The sequence below is a fragment of the Stomoxys calcitrans genome, chromosome 1 (assembly GCF_963082655.1).
Source record: "Stomoxys calcitrans chromosome 1, idStoCalc2.1, whole genome shotgun sequence".
Taxonomy (NCBI): Eukaryota; Metazoa; Arthropoda; class Insecta; order Diptera; family Muscidae; genus Stomoxys; species Stomoxys calcitrans.
The window spans coordinates 243,441,024-243,459,770 of record NC_081552.1 but is presented as its reverse complement, the minus strand read 5'-3'; the positions used below and the strand labels follow the sequence as shown (position 1 = coordinate 243,459,770).

Sequence of the window (18,747 nt, the reverse complement as noted above, 5' to 3'; positions counted from 1 at the left end):
CCATACACCATTCACAATAGATTTGTTCATTTCATTTGCATTGGCATATAGCGAAAATGAAAACATGGCAACTGATAAAATGATCTCTCACACAAATATTAAGCTGATATATTTGCCATTTAAATTGAATTAAGGTCTTACAACCACAACCATCGTCATCTAACTTTAAAATAGAGAGACGATCAGTTTAATTACTCTGCTGATTTGTGGTGCATTAAATTTGTTTGCTTATTACAAACTCATTCACAATAGTATTTGTAAGCATTCACATTATGGGGCCTAGTTAAGGCATAAACCACTGAGTAAGCAATGGTTCGTTTAGAAGAGTAGATATTTTTTCAATGAAATTTTTCTAAGGCTGTGTGCCGATTGAAAGCAAAATTGTAGGGTTTGTAAAAATATGCCGTTTAGTGTGGTGAATAATTTTTGTGTACCCCAGTGGTTAGTAAGATTTTTGACAGAAGCAAAGCAAATTTTGACGTTTATAAAGCAGAGTTCCATGTTGCTAGTTGTGAATAGATACCCAGGTCTAATTTAATTTGATTTATTGATGATTTTGTTGAAAACATTATATTTTCACATTGCCATTTGAAAATGTATGATAAATATTACACTGTTGAGAGAAATTGGTAAACGTAATGTTTTTATTTGAGACATTTGCAAACTCTGTGTGAAATATTTGTTGAACGGCGTCGGCACGAGCAATCATTCGACTTTTACATGTCAATAAAATCTTAGTAAAATCATTAAACTAAAGAGACTTTTATCTGTGAATAAAGCCCAACTAAAGGGTGATTTTTTTGAGGTTAGGATTTTCATGTATTAGTATTTGACAGATCACGTGGGGTTTCAGACATGGTGTCAAAGAGAAAGATGCTCAGTATGCTTTGACATTTCATCATGAATAGACTTACTAACGAGCAACGCTTGCAAATCATTGAATTTTATTACCAAAATCAGTGTTCGGTTCGAAATGTGTTCAAATTTTGACAAATTTTGTTCAGCGATGAGGCTCATTTCTGGTTGAATGGCTACGTAAATAAGCAGAATTGCCGCATTTGGAGTGAAGAGCAACCAGAAGCCGTTCAAGAACTGCCCATGCATCTCGAAAAATGCACTGTTTGGTGTGGTTTGTACGCTGGTGGAATCATTGGACCGTATTTTTTCAAAGATGCTGTTGGACGCAACGTTATGGTGAATGAACACATTTCGAACCGAACACTGATTTTGGTAATAAAATTCAATGATTTGCAAGCGTTGCTCGTTAGTAAGTCTATTCATGATGAAATGTCAAAGCATACTGAGCATCTTTCTCTTTGACACCATGTCTGAAATCCCACGTGATCTGTCAAATACTAATGCATGAAAATCCTAACCTCAAAAAAATCACCCTTTATTTAATTGTTCCTAATTCAAATAGCTTGCCTTATTTTTGCCCAAGCAGAAATGTCAAAAATTTGTATAGTGAGGAAGTTACCGTTTGGCACAGCAAAATGTACGTGTTTTTCTCACCAGTGTAAAAAACACTCTCTACGTCATTTTTACATTTCACCCAGGATGCACTATGAAGTTGAGGTCATGGGAACAACTGAGACCACTTTGAAATTTGCATTTACGGCATTTGCCAATCAAGTTAGTTTCTTTGGGGAGGTAGTATTTTGTTGTGCTAATGACGCTACCTCTTAATTGTACCATGCATTTCACCATAGGAAATTGCTACCGATTGGCACACCCTCTAAAGAGAACATTTGAGTGAAATTTTTTCTAAAGAGAACATTTGAGTGAAATTTTTTCTAAAGAGAAAATTTGAATAAAATTTTTTCTAAAGAGAAAATTAAAGACAAAATTTCAATGAAATTTTTTCTAAAGACAAAATTTCAATGAAATTTTTTCTAAAGACAAAATTTCAATGAAATTTTTTCTTAAGACAAATTTTCAATGAAATTTTTTTTAAAGACTAAATTTCAATGAAATTTTTTTTAAAGACTAAATTTCAATGAAATTTTTTCTAAAGACAAAATTTCAATGAAATTTTTTCTTAAGACAAAATTTAATGAAATTTTATAAAATTTTTTCTGAAGACAAAATTTAATTGAATTTTTCTAAGAACAAAAGTTCAATGAAATTTTTTCTGAAGACAAAAATAAAGATACATTTTCAATAATTTTTTTTTAACAAAATTTCCATAAATTTTTTGCTTAGGACAAAATCGCGATGAAATTTTTTCTAACAGGACAAATCAATCAATGCAACTTTTCTTATGGAAAAATTTTCATATTTTCAAAATTTTTTCTGCAGACAATATTTCAATGAATTTTTCCTAAAGATAAAATTTTAATAATATTTTTCTAAAGACAAAATTTTCAAATTTCAGTTATTAAAATTTTGTCGTTAGAGAAAATTTTATACAAGTTTTGTCTAGAATTAAAAAAAAAAAAAATTTCGACATATTTTAGACAAGATTTTTAAAATTGCTACAAAATGTGTTCTTGGGATAAAAGTTCAATAAATGTTTTCGAAAGACCAAATATAAAAAAATAGCAAAATTTGAATGAAATTTTGGTTTAAGAGAAATTTCTACAAAATATTTTTTGATGACAACATTAACAGAAATGTTCCCTAAAACTAAATTTTCTTCGAAAAAAATATTGGGTTGCCCAAAAAGTAATTGCGGTTTTTTTAAAAGAAAGTAAATGCATTTTTAATAAAACTTAGAATTGACTTTAATCAAATATACTTTTTTTACACTTTTTTTCTAAAGCAAGCTAAAAGTAACAGCTGATAACTGACAGAAGAAAGAATGCAATTACAGAGTCACAAGCTGTGAAAAAATTTGTCAACGCCGACTATATGAAAAATCCGCAATTACATTTTGGGCAACCCAATATTAATGTATTTACTTTTTTACAATTTTAATGATACATTTTTTTAAATGTTTATGTTATTGGAAACGTCTATCGGATACATGGAGGCGTGGATTTTTGTTTTATAACATTATTTTAGTATTTGTTTAATATTTCTGCAAATTTCTATAAGTACCAATACTGGAAATCTTAAAAAGAAAAATTGATAATGGTTGATTTGTTTGGAATTCTGTTGTCTATTCCTTGTTGCTTAAAATAACGGTTTGGCAACTGTAACAACACATGGCAATGGCAATGCTTATTGACAATTCACAATAGTCAATTTATCTTTGAGATATGGCAACTTTTAAATCCATATGTATTATATTGGGTTGCCCAAAAAGTAATTCCGGATTTTTCATATAGTCGGCGTTGACAAATTTTTTCACAGCTTGTGACTCTGTAATTGCATTCTTTCTTCCGTCAGTTATCAGCTGTTACTTTTAGCTAGCTTTAGAAAAAAAGTGTAAAATAAGTATATTTGATTAAAGTTCATTCTAAGTATTATTAAAAATGCATTTACTTTCTTTTAAAAAATCCGCAATTACTTTTTGGGCAACCCAATACATTTGTAGGGTCGGAAATGGATATTTCGGTGTGTTGCAAACGGAATGACTAAATGAATATACCCCCTATCCTACGGTGGTGGGTATAAAACTGAGTCAATATTAAAACATATTTTGAACCAACAATTTATTGGGTTGCCCAAAAATTAATTGCGGACTTTTCATATAGTCGGCGTTGAAAAATTTTTTCACAGCTTGTGAATCTGTAATTGCATTCTTTCTTCTGTCAGTTATCAGCTGTTGCTTTTAGCTTGCTTTAGAAAACAAGTGTAAAAGAAGTATATTTGATTAAAGTTCATTCTAAGTTTTATTTAAAAATCTGCATTTACTTTTTGGGCAACCCAATAATTTCAATAAATCCATTAACATTTTATAGCTCTTGTGGTCTCGCCAGACAATGTACGCTCAACAATGTACGAAAAACTGTTCGCCCATCCCAGGGTTAAAGAGATGACAGCTAATGACATTTTTGCATTTTTCATTTGGTAGCACCTTTAGATTTCAGGCTGTCAAATCTTATCAACAAATAAAAAAAACTAGTTTTTTTTTTTATTCCTATAATCATTTTAGCCGAATAAACAAGAGCTTAGATTATAGTACTCTAGAAAACCATTCAGTAAAAACAAGTTACAAAATACTATTCCTGTGGAGAAAGCAACAAAAACCCAAGCCAATGGCTCCGCCGAAAATTCCCGAGAGTAAAATGACGTGTAAGTAGAGTGTGGGAATTACATTTTCTGGAATTTTGTAATAAAATTAAACAATGTCTTGAATTAACTAATCTTAGAATGTGGCTGATGCAATTTCATATCAAGTAAGACGAATGACTAGTAACATTCTGGTTGATATCAAAGTCCAAACAGAGATAGAATAGTGGACGTTGAACGTCGCTGCGGTAATAGTTGTTAAAAATCAAAACAGGTGCTGGCTAAAGAATACTCGAAAAAGAAGAGTGATGTCCCAAATGTACATTAAAGAAATAAAACATTTTTGGAAGGACCATCTATGAACGGACCACTGCTAGCTCAATTGAAAATAGTTTGATTTCCCAACCAGATGGCATTTTGTTTTTTAAGTACTCCCAGTGCTTTCACAACAAATCCGTCCAATTCCCCTTGTCTTCTATTTGATTTTTATTCAAAAGATATTTGCATATATGTGTGTCCTATTTGGTAACGTTCACCATTAAGCAAGTACATACAAATATTTTATGGGCCATGTCCATTCATTCTTAATGTTTGGGCACAGTTTGTGAGCAGTATTCTTTTTATTAATTAAAAATTAAAATTCCACATACATAATTATTTTGGACTGTGAACGATTTGGATTTTGGTTTATTGCTCAAAACGTCAACGTCAACGACAACATCAACAAATGTATAGATTAGATATCTTCAGCCCTAACTAATGTTGGTATCATAAAGAAGGGAACCTACGCCATTTGGTGGGTTATTTAAAACACAAATATGCATATACTTACAACACGCAACATTAAATTCAAAAAAGGCACTTCTCGTTTGACGTTTGGCTGTGTATGTTGTCTGGCTGTGAAGAAAAAATTTTATCGTGAAGCATCGTGGTTGTTCTAACCTGTTAATACGTGTTACACATATTATTGGACTCCTGTGGAGCTCCTAGATTTACTGGAAGCTGTATTTTTTATCAATTTTAACTGGAAAAAGTGTTTTTGGTGTTTTGTGGTGTGAGTGGTGGGCAGCCTGCTTGATTGGCCGCTGTGGAGGCCGAAATGAATGAGAAGGAGGAGAGGGCTGGGCCCTCGGAGACGCTAATTTTGTGTCGTATAGACACAGAAATGAAGAGAAAGAATTTGACGAATTCCAGAAAGAATGAAAATATTACCTTTACTGGTAATGGTGGTGGTGCAGCTACTGTTAATGGCGTGTGTGTGGCAAATGGTAATGGTGGTGTTTGTGCTAATGAAGACAATGTCAATGCAATTGATGCAAGTGGCTCGAATGAAGTGGCGATGGATGGTAATGAGGTGAGGAAAACAAGGAGGCGAGAGGAGAATGACGTGAATGACCCTAAGAAAAGGAGGATTAATGACGCTGATGTAAGATATACCCCAGAGCATTCAGGTGAGTGTTTGGTACTAGTTGATACATCTGAGGCAGATGGAGTTAACAATAAAAAAATCAGGAATGGCTTGTATTTTATATCTAAAATAAAAGATTTGAAATCGGATGAGTTTCAAAAGATTAAGAAGGTGGTTGCGATAGGGGTTACCCTATACAAGCTGACTTTTGATGATTGGGAGTCTGCGAATAAATTTATTGATAATGATGAGTTGAGGAAGAGGAAGTTGAGGCCTTTCGTGCCTCGGAACTTCATTGGGACTTTTGGGGTTATAAGGGACGTTCCCCTATGTTATTCTGAAGAGGAGATTATGGCTAATTCGACGGCTGGGAAAAAAATAACTTCGGTAAGAAGGTTTACTAGAAGAGATGCGAATGATCCCACTGTGTTTCATCCAACTGAGACGGTCAAGGTTGGATTTGCGGGGGATGACCATCCACAATGGATTATCTTTGAAAGGACTGTGCTGACTGTCAGGACCTTCTATCCGGCAGTAAGGCAATGTTTTAACTGTGGAAGGCTAGGGCATACCAAACAAGGATGCAGATCAAGAAAACGCTGTATTAAGTGTGGTAGCAATGAGGCGACTTGTGGAGGTGCTTGTGAAGAGAAGAGGTGTATTTTGTGTAATGGAAATGGCCATGTGGCAAAAGATAGGGATGTATGTCCGATTTGGCTGAAAGAAGTTGAAACGAACAAGATTATGACAAGAAAGAAGATGTCAAAGAAGGAGGTTTTCGATATGTACAAGAACCAGAATAGGTTTGATTTATTAGCTGATGATGACCAGTTTCCTGAGATTATGGGGAACAGGAGGACGAACAAGGCCACCAACGGCTGTGAAGACAGCAGAGAGAGGGAGGTAAATGAAATCCTTACACCGTACACCTTTAATTCCGTAGTGAAGAGACAGAGGAAGCCCTATATTCATAGACCTGGAGCTGAAATGCATCCAAGGATGTTTGGTGAGTCTCAGCCAGCCACGCCGGTGTACATGACTGATGCAGTTAGAACTTCGGAGCTGGAGAAGGTAACGGAAGAAATGTTAATATTTATGATGGATTTTTTGAGAATGACAGGCAATTCGATGGCAGTGGATGCCATGAATCATTTCGCTACTCGACTAAGCAAGTTTGGGGTGAATACAAATGTCCCTGTAAGCAATATGTCTAGCCTTACCAGTAGTCATGGTAAAGATACTACAATATAATGTGCAGTCGTTAACCAAAAATGGGAATTTTGTTGAGTTTTACCTTAACAACTACAATTTTGATATTGTGGCACTTTCGGAGATTTTCTCGGAGTGTCCTAATAAAAGAAATAAACTAGCCAATTACAACTTGATACAGCGATTTAGAAACGATGGCTATGGGGGAGTGGCCATTGGTTTCAAAAAATGCATTAGATTCGCCAATGTGGTATTTGATTCGGAGTATGACATATTGATTACTAAAACTACAAGCCTGAACAAGAATTTGGTGATTGCCTCAGTGTACTTTCCACCATCCCTGCCGCTTGGTGTTTTTTTGAGGGAGGCTGGGAGATTATGTTCCTTTTTGGAAAGGTTTCAGAATGTGGTGCTAATGGGAGACTTCAATGCCCGGAATGCTGTGTGGGGTGATACGATTACGAACAGGAAAGGCAAGGAATTGGAGGTGATTATTAATGACTCCAGACTCAAGTGTATCAACAATGGCAGCTGTACTTTTAAGAGGAATGATGACACGGATGGTTCTGTCCTGGATCTGACTTTTGTGAGTGCTGATCTGGCAGGTGCGTGGGAGGCCAGTCAGGGTTACCTAGGAGGCAGTAGACATTTTCCCGTAACGGTCAGCATTGAGCTGACTGGGGTGAAGAAGACGAAATTTCTGTCCAAGAAAAAGCTGATGCAGTCGTTGAGTAAGCTTGAACTAGAGCCAGATGTTGGTCTGATTGAGAGTGCCATTGGAAATGAGATGAGCTATGCGATGTGTGAGGTGGAAAGTGCCCGTTCCCCCAAGTTCTGGTGGACAGAGGAACTCAAGAGACTCTTTAGAAAGCAGCTGGCTGCTACCAAGAAGGCTAGGAAAGATCCGAGTTACAGCAATCTAGAGTTGGCAAGGAGAGAAGTGGAATTGTGGAAGAAGAGGGTAGCTGAGGCGAAAAAGGAAAGTTTCCTGAACAAAATTAATGAGATTAACCATACTCCCAATACAAGGGAGGCATGGAGATTTATAAATAATGTCAGAGGACGAATGAATCCCCAGAGGGCTTTGTGGAATGAAGAAAATAATGAAAAATATTTGGAATACCTGAAGGGTCAAGTTGTGGATGCATTAGGTAATGCAAGGAGTGTTGCTGTGGAATCAGATTGTGGGACGGTAGAGCCCTTTGAGTTTGAGGAATTTGAAAATTGCTTAATGAACAAAAGGATGCGATCTGCGGGTGGGCACGATGGTGTGACCTATGCAATGTTAAAGGCGCTGCCAGGAATCTCCAAAAGGGCAATTTTGATGGCGTTGAACAATGCTTTTCTAAGTAACGACATTTCTGACAACTGGAGAACAATTAAGATTGTCCCAATTCCTAAACCCAACAAGGACTATAATGACATTGCTAGTTTTAGACCGATCTCCCTCATTTCGGTCTTTCTAAAATGCATAAATTTAATGATCAAAGACAGGTTGATGGACTATGTGAAGTCCTGTGGTGCTGTCCCTGCTAGATCTTTTGCATATTTCAAAAACAGGTCCACTAATACCTGCATTAATGAATTGCTTCATAGAATTGCAATCCTTAAGGCGAATGGCTTTAAGGTAATACTTCTCTCCTTGGATATAAGTAATGCCTACAATTGTGTGGACATTGGATTATTGCATGACATACTAACTGATCTTGGTTTTAATGAATGGTACTGTAGCTGGATATATAACTTTTAAGAGTATTTGAAGATGGGCAGGAAGGAGGTGGTGATCAGGAATGGTATCCCTCAAGGTAGTTGCCTTTCACCCGTTCTTTTTAATCTTTACACGGCAGGCCTGCACTCACTGGAGGATAGAAATACTTTAGTTTTTCAGTATGCAGATGACTTTATTCTGTTGTCATTTAATCGGGATTATGACCTAGCTTTAGTGAACCTGAAAAGTAAAGCGACTCTTTTTCGGGACAAATGCGAAAGATTGAACCTGTCCTTCAATCCGGACAAGTGCCACACCATGTATTTTGCTAAAACCAGCCATAGAAAAGTAGATCTTGTGTTGGAAGGGAGGAGTGTTGAACATGCAAGACAGATAAAATTTCTGGGAAGGCATATCTCGTGTTCACTAGCGGTGAAAGGGCACTATGACTCCATTAGGCCGGATGTAGGAGGAAGAATTAATATGCTGAAATGCTTATCGTCTATAAGAGGGGGTCTGCACCCTAAGACAGCTCTGAATGTGTATAGGAGCCTGGTCAGGTCCAAGTTGGAGTACTCCAGGACGACTACGGCGCATAGCCCACATTATATAAATAAGCAGATACAAAGGATGCAGAATGGAATGCTAAGGAGATGTTTGGGGGTGTCTAGGTCGACCCCTGTGCACGTTATTTATGCCCTGGCCCATGAATTACCCCCTGAGCACAGAGCGGCTCTTCTTACGGTCAAGGAGTTGCTCAGGCTGCGAAGGGACAACTTTTACCTCTATGACATGGTAGCTGACAATCCCAGGGTTAAATCCAGCTACAGTCATGTATATAATGAATTTAAGGATGTTTTTGACCGGGTTGGGGATATTATATGTCCGATTGCCTCTAAAAAGATCTCTGTTACACTCAACCGATTATCAGACAGAAAAGAAGCTACTCCTAAGGAAGTTATAAAGCAAATCTATAACAAAGAATTCTATGAATATAAAAATAGTGGCTTTACGATTTTTGCCACAGACGCCTCCCTATCTGAGAATGCTACTGGATGCGGGGTCTTTGTCCCCACTCTGGGGTACAAGTTTTATTTCAAGATTGATTTCAAGGCCTCCTCTACATTTGGGGAGCTTTGGGCGCTATACAAGGCCTTAGAGATTGCCGTTGAGGATGGGCATGAAAGATGCGTGTTCTTCACAGATAGCCTTGCGGCCTGTAAGGCTCTGGGCAGTAAGAACATTGATGATTATGTGGCATCCCTATTTCATCAGAAACTGAACTTGTCTGACATACAGGCATGTCATGTGGTCTGGGTTCCGGGACACTCCGGAATTGATTTCAATGAGACAGTGGATGAGATAGCCAAGCAGGCAACTGAATGTGGTGCGCCGATGGAGGCCGAGCTGTCCCACAAGGAGGCTATGAATATTATAAAGAGAAGATTATGGGAAAGATGGAATGATTGTTTTGCTGAGACCTCGAGAGAAAAGGGCAAATTTTTCTATCGCCTGTACAAAGATGTTACTGAGAAACCATGGTTTCTCAGGATGAACCTTGATTCGGCTGAGGTGAGAATTATCAACAGGCTTCACACGGGACATACGTGTGACAAAGTTTATTTGCACAAAATAGGTGCAATCTCCACTCCGATTTGCGACACGTGCTGGAAGCCCGGTACAAGCCACCATGCCATTTTTGAATGCACCAAATATGATGTGCTCCGTGGGAACTATACTTTTTTTAAACGCCACAAGGATATTGAAGCCATACTAAGTACCAAGGAGGTTAATACTTATAAAGCACTCGTTGCCTTTATTGTGGAAGCGGAGATTAATTTGTAAAAGTTACTATCCCTTGTTTGAGAATATAGGGATACTCGATTAAGCTGTGATTGGAACTGTGATATAACATAGTGCATACGTTATAGTATGCGATCGTTGACAACTAATTATACTTTATGCCAGTTTACTGGCTAGGATTATATGGATTTTACCACCTAAGACACTGTGATAATAAATTAAGATTTTCAACATTCTCTTTTAGCAGCGGGCCTGCTTCGTTTTTAATCAAACACTATTATACCACTCACACTGGGTCTTGGAGCTGTCTCCCACTGCTGCTTGGTCCAACATCGTTTTATCTACACGCCCCTGAGGGAGGGGTATAGGAGAAGCTGTTCATCTGATGTAGACTGGGTCTACATGCAGTAGTTAATAACCTGGCTTTTGGTGCCTTATAAGCATCGCCATAACTCAACCCACAACCCAAAAAAAAAAAAAATTCAAAAAAAAGGAACTTTATTTTGGGGTCCTACAATGATAACATTGTTGTGTTATTTAAGGGCATAATTGGTGCAAACTATTTTTATACCCACCACCGAAGGATGGGGGTATATTCATTTTGTCATTCCGTTTGCAACACATCGAAATATCCATTTCTGACCCTATAAAGTATATATATTCTTGATCAGCGTAAAAATCTAAGACGATCTAGACATGTCTGTCCGTCTGTCCCTATGTCTGTTGAAATCACGCTACAGTCTTTAAAAATAGAGATATTGAGCTGAAACTTTGCACAGATTCTTTTTGTGTCCATAAGCAGGTTAAGTTCGAAGATGGGCTATATCGGACTATATCTTGATATAGCCCTCATATAGACCGATCCTCCGATTTAGGGTCTTAGGCCCATATTTATTATCCGATTTTGCTGAAATTTGTGACAGTGAGTTGTGTTAGGCCCTTCGACATCCTTCGTCAATTTGGCTCAGATCAGTCCAGATTTGGATATAGCTGCCATATAGACCGATCCTTCGATTTAGGGTCTTAGGCCCATAAAAGCCACTTTTAATAACCGATTTAGCTAAAATTTGGGACAGTGAGTTGTGTTTGACCCTTCGACATCCTTTGTCAATTTAACCCAGATCGGTCCAGATTTGGATATAGCTGCCATATAGACCGATCCTCCGATTTAGGGTCTTAGGCCCATAAAAGCCACATTTATTATCCGATTTTGCTGAAATTGGGGACAGTGAGTTGTGTTAGGCTCTTCGAGATATTCTTTCAGTTTAGCTCTCATCGGTTCAGATTTGGATATAGTCCGATTCCTCGCTTTAAGGTTGTGGGCCCATAAGAGGCGCATTTCCTGTCCGATGTCGCCGAAATTTGGGACAGTGAGTGAAGTTAAGTCCCTTGACATACTTCTGGAATAACGCACAGATCAATCCAGATTTGGATATAGCTGCCATATAGACCGATCTGTCGATTTAAGGTTTCGGTCCCATAAAAGGCGCATTTATAATCCGATCTCATTAAAATGTGAAACAGTGACTTATATTAGGCTTTCGACATCCGTGTCGTATATGGTTCAGATCGGTTTATTTGTAGATATAGCTACCGTACTTATTACTATTTGGTCCAAATCAGAACATATTTTTTGATATAACTACTATGGGACATAAGGTATGAAATTTTCACCGAATTTTGATGAAAGGTGGTTTTCATATATTCCCGAGGTGGTGGGTATCCAAAGTTCGGCCCGGCCGAACTCAACGCCTTTTTACTTGTTGAATAGTTATTTTGGTCATTGACTTTAATTGAATGGTACTTGGAGCACGGAATGTGTTCAAACTATTAGTTATACCCTACACTACTACTGTGGTAGAGCAATCCCATGGCAGGCGGTTGTACGTACCGGATTGACCCGATGGACTTCTTCATCGGCAAGGGCTGTCGCCTCAGTGTATAACTCACTGCTACAACAACAACAACAACTGTGGTTGAGGGTATTATAACTTAGTGCATTTGTTTTTAACACCCAGAAGGAAGAGAGATAGACGCATTCATAAGTATACCGATTGACTCAGAATCACTTTCTGATTCGATTTAGCTATGTCCGTCTGTCTGTCTGTCTGTCTGTACGTCTGTCCATGTTAATTTGTGTACAGGTCGCAGTTTTCATCCAATCGGCTTAAAATTTGGTACAGGCATGTTTTTCGGCCTAGAGATGAAGCCTATTGAAATTGGAAAAAAATCGGTTCAGATTTGGATATAGCTCCCATCCATATGCTCGTCCGATTTTCAGTAATACTACAATAAAATAGTTTTTTGTTAATCGATCGGAAGGATTTTTCTATGACTCTCGAATTTACAGGTTTCTTTGTCTGCACCCCAAATGCTGCCAGCAAGTGACATGAGGACCTTGTTTCTACTTTTGACTTTATCGCAGATTGCTGTGGCATGTGTGGAGAATGTGTAAGAGCTGCCAAATGTGACGCCAAGTATTTTGGGACACTTGATGGTCGGAATCATTTCTCCATCGACCATCACAGTCAGCTCAGTATTCACCAAACGAGTATTTGTAGTGAACCGTGTGGCTGAAGGCTGAAGATTTGGTGGCAGTTATCTCCAAATCTCTTGCAGCGAAATATGAGGCAAGTTCGTTGAGGTAGATGTTCAACCAATCGCAGATGTCATCAATGGTCCGCATATGATATGATCTCTATGCCGTCTGGAGGGGGTGGGATGGAGGATAGGTAGAGGTTAAACAGAGCCGGAGATATCACCCCACCTTGGGGAACTCCCTGTTTCACTCTACGGTGCTTCGACCTCTTATCCCTAAATTCAACAAATGACTGGCGACACACAGATAATTCGCGACCCATCGTTTGAAGCCTGGCTGGAGGGACGTGTTGGCGATGTCCTCAAATAATTTGGCATGGCTGACCGTGTCTAATGCCTTCGATAGATCCAGTGTCACGAGGACCGTGCTATCACATGGTCTGGGCTGATTGAAGCCACGGCAAATGTGTGCGGTGATGGCATGCAAAGCTGTTGTTGTGCTGTGCAGTCTTCGAAATCCATGTTGATGCTCGGCGAATGGAAATTCTCCTACGAGGCTCGGGAGGAGTAATGCCTCATGCGTCTTTGCCACTGGTGAGAGAAGGGAGATCGGTCTGTACGACTCCCTCAAACTCGGATCTTTTCCAGGCTTCAGTAGCGGGATCACTCTGCCCATTTTTCAGACATCGGGAACTATAGGAGTGTTCAATGACAGATTGAGGACAGTGGTAAGGTATTCAACTCCAGGTGAATCCAGATTCTTCAACATCAATGTAGAGATTCCGTCGGGGCCCAACGCCTTAGAAGATTTGGCGCCACGGATGACATTCGTAACTTCGCCCACGGTAAATTGTGATGGCTGTTCATCGGCTCGGAGACCACGAATACGGCGAATGGCTCTCCTCCTTGCCCAGTCTCTCTCGGGATGCACAATAAATTAACGGTTGAACAACCTGGCGCATCTCTTCGGATCAGTCACGGTTATTTCGCCAAAAGTGACTGAGGTCCTGTCATCCCGTATACCGGAGTTCGAGAGTGACTTAACGGTAGACCACAGTTTACCTACACCGATGCCTAAGTAACATTGCTCCAAGTGTTCCAGCCACAGATTCCGCTTATGTTCGTTGATTACCCTGCTTATCCGTCTAGCCTAACTACTCAACGCTATATTTAGCTAATGGTTGATGAATAGGTTGCTTGTGTGATTTTCCCAATACAAAATAGAGCCGATGAGGTGTTCAGTTATTCAACGGCCGTTATAATGTTGAATAGACCTAGTGTCTTGTGTTGATGTTCTAATCGTCTCGTAAGTGTTCTTTCGGCCATATGTGCAAACAAAATGATTCACTGGGCTGCAGACATAATTTTTACAGTGGCCTTATGCTCTTTCTCCTTCTACCTTTTGCTATACTAGTTTTTTTCCACATTTGACTTTTGATTTAGATCTTTCCTCACTCAGACACATTTAGACCGCTTAAGGCTTATCTCCAAAACTGTTGGTGCTTCGTAATCACCTGCATATGAGGGTATCAATTAGATTGATTATTTTTCGCTCTTATTCTAGCAGTAGATTAGTGTTAAAACATTTTTTGTACTATTATTTTATTTATAGTAAGCAGCATGGAAGCCAAAAGTTCCTTGAACATTGAAGGTTTTACAAAATATAGGCATGCTGGTGATTTAACGGGCGAGCCGCCCACCAGAGAGGTAAGCATTGCAGCTAAAGGTTTTTTTTAAATAATTTAAAGAATTGTCTTTGTAGTTTGCCGAAGTCACCATACCTGTGCCTTGGGGTCATTTGGCAGGCAAATGGTTTGGACCCCAAGATGTTCAGCCCATATTGGGTCTTCATGGCTGGCAAGATAATGCTGGTACATTTGATTTGTTGGTTCCCCTGTTGCCGGCGGATGTTGCATTCCTTTCTGTTGATTTGCCTGGCCATGGCTTATCTTCACGATTGCCCGATGGTTGTTACTACAACACCATTGATAATCTCTATATCATACGTGTCATAATGAAACAATACAAATGGGAGAAGGTGGCCCTGATAGGCCATTCCATGTCTTCGATTATTGGTTTCGTGTTTGCTGCTGTTTTTCCTGATAAAGTTGATATGTTCATTGGCATAGATGCCTTGAAACCCCATCAAAGGCCTTTTCCCAGTGTCATACGCACCATGGAAACACGCATGGATGAATTTCTGCGCGAGGATGAGCGTAATCGCAACAAAAATGAGCCTCCCAGCTACACCTATGAGGAGCTTATCGAACGCATATACGTTGGCACCTTCCATTCTGTCAACAAAGATCTCTGCAAACACATGCTGGCCCGAAATATACAAAAATCGGAAAAGTATCCCGACAAATACTTCTTTACTCGCGATAGGCGTTTGAAATTTTACAATTATGCCGTGGGCTCCCAGGAGCTGTGTGTGGAAATGGCCCAGCGCATTACCTGCCCTTATCTTTTTATTAAGGCTCGTCACTCTTCATATTTTGAGGATAAAAAGTATTACGATGAAGTCATGGATGTTCTGAGGCCAAAACCGAATTTTGAATATTTCGAGAGTGATGGTTCGCATCATTTGCACATGAATAACCCGGAGAAAATTATCGAACCAATAGTGGATTTCATTAATCGTTTTGGTCCTGTTGCCAGGGCAAAACAGGCCAAAGCTGCCAAATTGGCTGCCCAAAACGAGAAGGAGAGTAAACTCTAAATATGGGAGAGGCTTTACCACGGGTATATATTTATTAAGTGTGATATAAATTCCAGGTAATAAACGCAAATATTTTAATTATTTTTTAATTATTTTAAGACAGTTAATTGTTGAAAATGAAAACCCAAGTGCTTTGTTTATTTGTTTATAAGAAAATAAAGTTTTCAATTACTTCATAAACGAACAGAAATAAGGGTATTAACAAAAACCCATGTTGATGTTAATGGTTAAGACACTTTGAACGTTGCAAATCGCTTTATAAAAAACCTAAATGCCTTTGCTGGAACGCATTAAGTCAGAACTACAACTGAGCTGACTGTGATGGTCGATGGAGAAATGATTCCGACCATCAAGTGTCCCAAAATACTCTCCCCACATTCCACAGCAATTTACGATAAAGTCAAAAGTAGAAACAAGGTCCACAAATCACTTGCTGGCTGCACTTGGGCTGCAGACAAAGAAACCTTGTTGACCACGTACAAGGCAATTGGCCGGTCTGTGGTCCGATTCGGACCATAATGGAATGAATGTTGGAGACCACAGTAGAAGTCATTGCGCAAAATTTCAGCCAATTCGAGTAAAATTGCGTCCTTTAGGGGCTCAAGACGTGAAATAGGGAGATGGATTTATATGAGAGCTGTATCTGGCTAAAAACCGATTCGGACCATATTTGACACGTATTTTCAATTTCAGCCAAATATAACAATAATTACACCCTCTGAAGGCTCAAGAAGTCAAGATCCCAGATCGGCTTATATTGAAACTAAAGCACATTACGTATCGATTTGAAACATATTTAGAACAGTTGTTAGAAGTCCTAACAAAACACGTCATGGGAAATTTCAGCCAAATCGGTCTAGAATTGCGCACTCTAGTGCCTCAAGGAGTCAAGATTCAAGATTGGTTTATATGGCACCTATATCAGGTTATGAACCGAGTAAGACCATACCTAGCACAATTGTTGGAAGTCATAACTGAACCTGTCGTACAAAATTTCAATCAAATCGGATAGGAATTGCGCCTCCTAAACGCTCAAGAAGTCAAGACCCCAGATAGGTTTATATGACAGCTATATCAGGTTATGGACCGATTGCAACCATACACAATACAGTTGTTGAAAGTCATAATAGAACATGCCATGCAAAATTTCAGCCAAATTGGATAAGAATTCGCCCTCTAGTGCCTCAAGGAGTCAAGATCCATGATCAGTTTACATGGCAGCTATATAAAAACATGGACCGCTATAGCCCATTTACAATCCCAACCGACCCACACTAATAAGAAGTGTTTGTGCAAAATTTCAAGCGGTTAGCTTAACTCCTTCGAAAGTTAGTGTGCTTTCGACAGACTGATGTGGCACCCACACAACCGATCTGGGATCTTGATTTCTTGAGCCTCTAGAGGGCGTAATTCCTATCCGATTTGGCTGAAGTTCGGCTTGATGAGTTTCGGTATGACTTCCAACAACTGGTTCAAACCGGTCCATAACCTGATAAAGCTGCCATATAAACCGATCGGAGATCTAAACTTCTTGAGCCTCTAGAGGGCGTAATTATTATCCGATTTGGTTGAAATTTTGTACAACGGCTTCTTCAACTTCAACATACGAGTCAAATATGGTCTGAATCGGTCTATAGCTTGATACAGCTCCCATATAAACCGATCTTCCTATTTTATTGAGCCCCTAAAGGGAGGAATTCTTATTTGAATTGGCTGAAATTTTACACAATGACTTCTACTATGGTTTCCAATATTCATTTCAATTGTGATCGGAATCGGACCATATCTTGGTATAGCTCTAATAGCGTAGCAATTGTTTTCTTTTATCCCTTGTTTGCCTAAAAAGAGATACCGGAAAAATAACTCGACAAATGCCATCCATGGTGGAGGGTATATAAGATTCGGCCCGGCCGAACTTTATACGCATTTATTTGTTATACCCACTACCGAAGGATGGGGGTATATTCATTTTGTCATTCCGTTTGCAACACATCGAAATATCCATTTCCGACCCTATAAAGTATATATATTCTTGATCAGCGTAAACATCTAGGACGATCTTGCCATGTTCGTCCGTTTGTCTGTTGAAATCACGCTACAGTCTTTACAAATAGAGATATTGAGCTGAAATTTTGCACAGATTCTTTTTTTGTCCATAAGCAGGTTAAGTTTGAAGATGGGGTATATCGGCCTATATCTTAATTTGGCCCCCATATAGACCGATCCGACGATTTAGGGCCTTAGGCCCATAAAAGCCACATTTTTTATCCGATTTTGCTGAAATTTAGGACAGCGAGATGTGTGAGGGCCTCCGACATCTATCTTCAATATGGCCGAGATCGGTCCAGATTTGTATATAGCTGCCATATAAACCGATCCGCCGATTTAGGGTCTTAGGCCCATAAAAGCCACATTTATTACCCTATTTTGCTGTAATTTTGGACAGTGAGTTGTGTTAGGGCCTTCGACATCCTTCTTCAATATGGCCGAGATCGGTCCAGATTTGGATATAGCTGCCATATAGATCGATCTCTCGATTTTAAGTTTTGGGTCCATAAAGGGCGCATTTATTGTCCGATGTCGCCAAAATTTGGGGCTGTGAGTTGTGTTAGGGCCTCCGACATCTTTCTTCAATATGGCCGAGATCGGTCAAGATTTGGATATAGCTGCCATATAGACCGATTCGCCGATTTAGGGTCTTAGGCCCATAAATGCCACATTTATTATCAGATTTTGCTGAAATTTGGAGCAGTTAAGTTAAGCCCCTTGACATACTTCTGCAAAATGGCACAGATCACTCCAGATTTGGATATAACTGCCATATAGACCGATTTCTCGATTTAAAGTTTGGGTCCATAAAAGGCGCATTTATTGTCCAATTTCGCCGAAATTTGGGACAGTGTGTTATGCCCTTCGACATCCTTCTTGAATATGGCCCATATCGGTTCAGATTTGAATATAGCTGCCATATAGACCGATCTCTCGATTTAAGGTTTTGGGGCCATTAAAGGCGCATTCATTGTCCGATGTCAGTGAGTTGTGTTAGGCTCTCCGACATTTTTCTTCAATTTGGCTCGGATCGGTCCAAATTTGGATGTAGCTCCATTTCTTGATTTAGAGTCTTGGGCCCATAAAAGGCGCATTTATTGTCCGATGTCGCCAAAATTTGGAACAGTGAGTTATGTTAGGCCCTTCGACATCTTTCTTGAATTTAGCCCAGATCGGTCCGGATTTGGATATATTTGT

At 39.0% G+C, this 18,747-nt stretch overlaps 1 protein-coding gene across 1 annotated transcript; it reads left to right on the top strand.

The window, feature by feature from the left end:
* The first annotated feature begins 3,991 nt into the window (after positions 1–3,991).
* On the top strand, positions 3,992–15,579 carry LOC131994329 (probable serine hydrolase). Its single transcript, XM_059361098.1, has 3 exons — positions 3,992–4,179; positions 14,395–14,489; positions 14,545–15,579. The coding sequence occupies exons 1-3, from the start codon at positions 4,143–4,145 to the stop codon at positions 15,499–15,501; spliced, it is 1,089 nt and encodes a 362-aa protein (XP_059217081.1). The 5' UTR covers positions 3,992–4,142; the 3' UTR covers positions 15,502–15,579.
* The last annotated feature ends 3,168 nt before the right edge of the window (positions 15,580–18,747 follow it).